At 49.6% G+C, this 6513-nt stretch overlaps 1 protein-coding gene across 1 annotated transcript in view; it reads right to left on the bottom strand.

Moving 5' to 3' along the window:
- Positions 1-2416: 2416 nt before the first annotated feature.
- Positions 2417-6513, bottom strand: part of GRHPR (glyoxylate and hydroxypyruvate reductase) — a 13188-nt gene continuing 9091 nt past the window's right edge. The window contains exons 8-9 of the mRNA XM_049773786.1: positions 5777-5907; positions 2417-2747 (exon numbers count right to left, since the gene is read on the bottom strand). Of these exons, the coding sequence (XP_049629743.1) occupies positions 2626-2747; positions 5777-5907 (253 nt within the window). The 3' untranslated portion in view covers positions 2417-2625. The remainder of the gene's footprint in view (positions 2748-5776; positions 5908-6513) is intronic.

Below are 6513 nucleotides of genomic sequence, written 5' to 3'. Positions count from 1 at the left end.
CAGTCCCTCTGCTTCACCCAGGCCAACCTGGCACACCTCGCCCAAGGATAAACCTGACCATCCGTCCCCTCACTTCTTAGCTCTCATGCCCCACTTGCCCTCTTTCCCAGGCACAGATGACCATTTTCAGTTTCAGACTAACTAAAAGTCATAGCAGCCCCCATCAGGGCTTTTATTACTGATAAATGCTAGAGTTGTGGAATATAGATACTGAACTTTTGTTTTCCAGTCTGGCACTCAATGCTTAAGATTATTTGAAATCCAAACCTGGCGGTGTTCATGAATGTTTTCCAGGCTGAGTTTTGATGTACCCATGAAGCAGCTAAGACAGTTGCCACCCTGGGCCTCATGTTGCTCCTGGGTGGGGCTATGCCCTCGCTTTGTACTTCCAACGGAGCACACAGGCTTGTGTTCCTACAGAGCTCATTTCTGCAAGGATCTGAGCTTTGTATAAGCAGCTATCTTGGATACACCACACCACTATTATGGAGAAAAGGTCAGATTCTTGAACCTGAAAAGAAAAATCCAGCATTTTCTCATGGTAATCTAGATATACTACTACACATCTGGTTGTGGATAATGCACAATGGTCTTAGTGTGGCTAAGCATCTCCTAATTTCAGGGAGGGGAATCAAAGGGAGGCTTCAGTAGGCCTCCCTGGGTGGTGTGTATTGGTAATCAGTATAAATGGGAGTGTGAGATCGCCTATGAGCCTAGTGTGTGGCAGTGCTGCAGCTGCCCATCTGTTCGAGAGCTGAGGACCAAGAGGGAATTTACCTGGGGAAGAAGAGAGGAAAACCGGGGAATTAGGGATTCACACAAGAGTGGTCCTGTGTGAGCCCCGGGAAAGCAGAGGCAACAAGTGGACTTGACTTCAGAGGTCCTTCTCAGAGAGTAGCTCAAGCCCTATCTCTCTTCTGCTAGGTGGATCTGAAATTTCTCATCTACCTCTTCATCAGTTCCTTTTTGTGAGAAGTAAGTGCATGGGCCAGTGTCCTCATTACACTCTCTAGCACTTAGTAATTTAGCTCTCGTGGAATACCAGTCCTAACGCTCCTATGGTCTGTAGGTCCTACCTGAAATATAACTGACATTGGGTAACTGGATTTTGGTCAGTTAGCCTTAACATAATCATTTCTGGTGATCAAATCATACAGTTCTATCAGGCCCTATGTCAGTGGTGCTATGCTGGTCAAAATCTGAGATCTTGAAATAAAAAAAGTCACATTCATGCTTCTGAATATGCGTTTTTTCTTTTCTTTTTGCTGATGGTGCTAAGGCCTTATTTATTCCTGGCTCTTTTCTTTGCTTATATGATTATAATTAAGACAAATGGGGTATGTTTGGGCCAGTATTTTTTTTTTAACTAAGACTCTTAGAAAAGACTAATGCTTCCTATTTAATAACTAGTACTGACTAGTCAGCTCAGTGTAGTCCTGAGAGACTGCCTTTGCTGCTCTTGAGCTTTGAGTCTTTGAGCTGTGATTGTGGGTATTGTTTTTTTGTTTTGTTTTGGTTTGGTTTTTGGGTCACACCCGGCAACGCTCAGGGGTTACTCCTGGCTCTACACTCAGAAATCGCTCCTGGCAGGCTCAGGGGACCATATGGGATGCCGGGATTCGAATCACTGACCTTCTGCATGAAAGGCAAACACCTTACCTCCATGCTATCTCTCCGGCCCCGTGGGTACTGTTTTTTGCTCAATGTTCAGTTCTACTCTGAGATCTACTCAGTCTCCAAGCTCCCACTGCTCTATTCCCTGGTTGGAATCCTCACTAGCTAGTTGATCTTGACTGAGGTAGGAGCTGGGGTCCCAAGTCCTTGAGCAGGAACAAGACTTCCATGATGCATCATTGGTGGCTTGGTCTTGAGAAGCGGAGTGAAGAGGGTGGGAGGTTGAGAAAAGGAGAACTTCTTGGGGGGTCAGGATGGAGGTTATTATAGACAGGGAATACATTACAGATACTGAAACATCTTTAAAATGAAAGCTCACCTATGCCCAATTACTGTTTGGTGGTGGGGAATTAAGCCACAATTTATGGTGCTCAGGGATCACTAGGCAGTGCTCGGGACCATACACAGTGCTGGGAATCAAACTCTGGTCAGCTGTGTGCAAGCCAATCACCTTCTCCACTATCTCCTCTCCAATGACACTTAACAAGCCCTCCTGGGATTCTTTCTGTGGAGTTTGGATTTGCTCTGAAGGTCTCATAACAGGTCCAATCCAAAGCCACCATGTTCCTACTGAAACAGGCCCACACTTAGTGAGGACACTGCACCCTGAGCATAAAGGGTGAGGGAAAGAGGCTTGGGTAGGTTCTAATGACATCAGTGGGGAGTGGCCACTCGGGCCCATATGGAGAAAGGAGCCACAGGTGTTGCTTCCCATCTGCCTCTCCAGTCACAGGCCAGACAGTCACTCAGAGAACGATTTACTAGAATGACACCCATAGGGCCTGCACTTTTCCAGCTGCCACAGTAACACCGTATTGCTCAGCATCAATCTTCCCTCTGCAGCTCAGCACAGCACCTTTGCCTTTGCCTCGGCTCCCATCCTGGGGCAGAGCCATAAACCAAGCCAGGTTGTGTGTGTGCCAGATCCAGGGCTCCCAGAGGCCCATGTGGCTACAGCTTGAGTTCACTGGGCATTGGTTGCTCTCTCAGGCCGGCCAGCAGGTTGTTCGCTGCCAACAGGGACATGGTGTTTCGGGTTCTGTGGGTGGCACTGCCAATGTGGGGCAGAATTACTGGAAAGGAGAGAAGAGAGAAGGGAGGTCAGAAACTGGTTCTCATTAAGAATGGTAGCCATGGGCCTGGAGAGATAGCACAGCGGCGTTTGCCTTGCAAGCAGCCAATCCAGGACCAAAGGTGGTTGGTTCGAATCCCAGTGTCCCATATGGTCCCCTGTGCCTGCCAGGAGCTATTTCTGAGCAGACAGCCAGGAGTAACCCCTGAGCACTGCCGGGTGTGACCCAAAAAAAAAAAAAAAAAAAAAGGTAGCCATGAGCCTTTCTCCACAGTGTGTGCTAGTCAGGACAGTCTCAGTTGGCCTTCCCCCTACCATTCCGGGATTTGAGCTTTGAGGGACAGTGCAAGCCTAGAATCCAAGCTCAAAGTGATGGCAATGTCCTAAACCAGGAAATGTTTTACAGGAAATAAAAGCTCTGGGGGCCAGCAAGACCAGCCCTTCAGTTAGCAGATAGGGCATGAGCTGCCTAACTAGGGCGTTCAGCACAGATCCTCCACCCTGTTCCCTGAAAGGAGAGCCACTGGGCTTCAGGACTGCAGGCAACTATTGAAGAAAACACTAGACCTCTGCTGAGTGAGGTCACAGAGTGCCTTTTGGAAGCAGTATCCAGAGCCTGGGGAAGGGGACAGTATTTCTAGCTACACACAACAGCACTGCCACCACAGCCACCACGGCCAATGCACCTTTTCAGTCTAGTAATGGAAGGGGGATGGAGAGTTCCCAAGGGCTGCAATAATGGGGTCACTGGCTGCAGGGAAAGCAGCCAACAACCTTCCCTTGGGCTCTTGTTCCAGCAGGAAATTAAGGAGTAAAGGAGGGAACATGGCCTCACAGTATCAATCCTGCTGCTAACAGAAGCACCTGGAGTTTGGCACTAGCTTGTCCAAGTGATCCAGGCACAAGAACTGCCATAAAGATGTTTTAAGTGTAACATCATTCACTATGCCCTACACTGCATAGGCAGCTCTTCTATTTTTTATTTTTTATTTTTACATTTGGGCCACACCCAGCAATGCTCAGGATTTACTCCTGGATCTGCACTGAGGAATTAATCCTGGTGATGCTGGATGACCTTATGAAATGCTGGGGATCAACCTGGGCCTGCTGCATATACGGTAAATGCCCTATCCACTGTGCTATCACTCTGTGCCTGGGCAGCCATTCTGTGTGACCTCAGGCCCAGCAGTTCTAGGAGCATGTGAAGACCCACCCACCCACATCAACTGAAGTAGAGAGGGGGGCCCGCTCCCTATGTGTATGCAGCTCCTCCCAGCAACAGGGTTGATGGTCACTGAAGCACCTGGAAGCTTTTACCTGCCTAAGAGGGGTCAAAAGGTGAGGTGGTTCTAACTAGGAAGACTAACAGGAGGCACTTTTTAGGGATGGGGTGCTGTCTAGGTGCTGGCTATGCCAGGGGTGGGGGTGGGGATGCAAACTGGGTAACTAGGTTGCAGGAAAAACAAAACTAGGATCAGCCACTCCAGGGAAGAACTACAGCTGTTATGTGAAGCTGGGGAAGAGAGGAGAGCAGGAGGGAGTAGAAATGGTTTACAAAGACCCTGCACCACTGGCACAATATCCAGGAGCGGGTTCGAGTCAAGAGAGCCTAAGGACCCACACAGGCTACAAATACAAAAAAGCATACTGCCATTTTGCTTTCTTTAGCTACTCAGATCGTGCTCCTCAACCCTGCATTCCTGCAGAGGATCCCACTAGTCACTGTGAATTACTCTGAACTCAGAGGAGTGAGTTTTGCCTGGATCCACTATGGTAATGAGGTGCAGTTTTTATTTTTAATTTTTGTTTTGGGGCCACATAGTACAGTGCTCAAGGTTTCCTCCTGGCTGTGTACTTCGGTATAATTGGGAATTATTTCTGGCAGTGCTCAGGAAATTAAATGGGATGATGAGGAGGTCAACTACAGGCCAGCCACATGCAAGGCCAGCACCCTTCCCACTATGCTCGAGCCTATCAGAAACAGTTTTTTTGTTTTTTTGTTTGTTTGTTTTTGGGCCATAGCCATTTGATGCCCAGGGGTTACTCCTGGCTAAGTGCTCAGAAATTGCCTCTGGCTTGGGGGGACCATATGGGACGCCGGGGGATAGAACCATGGTCCTTCCTTGGCTAGCGCTTGCAAGGTAGACACCTTACCTCTAGTGCCACCTCACCGGCTCCAGAAACAGTGGTTTTTTTTTTTTGTTTTTTTGGTTTTGGTTTTGGGGCCACACCCAGCAGTGCTCAGGGGTTACTCCTGGCTGGCTGCTCAGAAATAGCTCCTGGCAGGCACGGGGGACCATATGGGACACCGGGATTCGAACCAACCACCTTTGGTCCTGGATCGGCTGCTTGCAAGGCAAACGCCGCTGTGCTATCTCTCCGGGCCCCAGAAACACAGTTTTTAAAGAGTCCTTCTGAGCCTGCATGCAGGTATCATTCACCAGAGGGACATAGACCTGGCTGGACACAGTCAATGGACAATGCTCTGCCACTACAGCAAAAGGTCAGACAGAAAAAAACTCTAGCACAAATGACTGTGTCCCCTGCTGGTTGGGTCCATTCACTTTTTTTTTTTTTTTGGTTTTTGGGTCACACCCAGCAGCGCTCAGGGGTTACTCCTGGCTCCATGCTCAGAAAATTGCCCCTGGCAGGCATGGGGGACCATATGGGATGCCGAGATTCAAACCACTGTCCTTCTGCATGAAAGGCAAACGCCTTACCTCTGTGCTACTCTCCAGCCCCCACTTTTTTTTTTTTAAATCTCATTGATTGTTTTTTAGGCCACACTCAGTGGTCCTCAATGGTCACTCCTGGCTTTGCATTCAGAAATCACCCGACAGGCTGGGGGACAGTATAGGATGCTAAAAATCGAACCAGGTTCCTTCTGGTTGGCTGCATGCAAGGCGAACACCCTACTGCTGTGCTAGCTCTCCATCCCCTGGTTGGTCCCTTGTGTGTGGAGGGTGACTCCCCTGATCCCTGCACCAGCCCCCACTGCCGTGCTCCTTCAGGATGAAGCATGGGCCTTACCGCAGTTCTTCAGGCTCAGCAGAGGATGATCTGTGGGCAGTGGTTCAGGGGTGGTCACATCTAGGCCGGCACCTGCGATCTGCCCACTGGCCAAGGCCTGGTATAGGTCCTCCTGGTTCACCACGTCTCCCCTGGGAAAGACAGTGAGATGGATGACCCTGAAGCTCCCCCACATGGCTACTTTGAACTGTGTCAACCTGGCACTTGTCATTGACCTTTTATGGGGACTTAAAATAAACTTTGGGACCACGGGGCTTACTCCTTGCTGTGCCTAGGCTAGGTCACTTCTGGCAGTGCTTAGGGACAATGTGAAGTGCCAGGAATTGAACCCAAGTTGGCAGGGGATAAGGCCCTCCCCACTGTACTATCACTCCAGCCCCAGCACTGACTTATTTTGGAAAATGAGGGGTCCCTAAGGGAATCCCTGCTTATGGGACCCTGGGGCTACTCTGTGACACTTGATCAAGCCCATCTTTTGAGAGGGAAGGCCTGAGGATTCAGTGCCAGGGACCCTCACAGCAACCCAGCCCAAGGGCTGCCAGAGTTACCCCTGGTGGTGCTGATGGGGAGGGAGGGAGGGAAGAAGGGAGGGAGAGAGGGAGGGAGAGAGAGAGAGAGAGAGAGAGAGAGAGAGAGAGAGAGAGAGAGAGAGAGAGAGAGAGAGAGAGAGAGTAGAAAATTGAACTTAGGGGCTGGAGAGATAGCATGGAGGTAAGGCATTTGCCTTTCATGCAAGA

This window comes from Suncus etruscus, chromosome 1 (assembly GCF_024139225.1).
Source record: "Suncus etruscus isolate mSunEtr1 chromosome 1, mSunEtr1.pri.cur, whole genome shotgun sequence".
NCBI lineage: Eukaryota > Metazoa > Chordata > Mammalia > Eulipotyphla > Soricidae > Suncus > Suncus etruscus.
The sequence above is the reverse complement of the archived record's forward strand: the minus strand, read 5'-3'. Positions and strand labels throughout refer to the sequence as shown.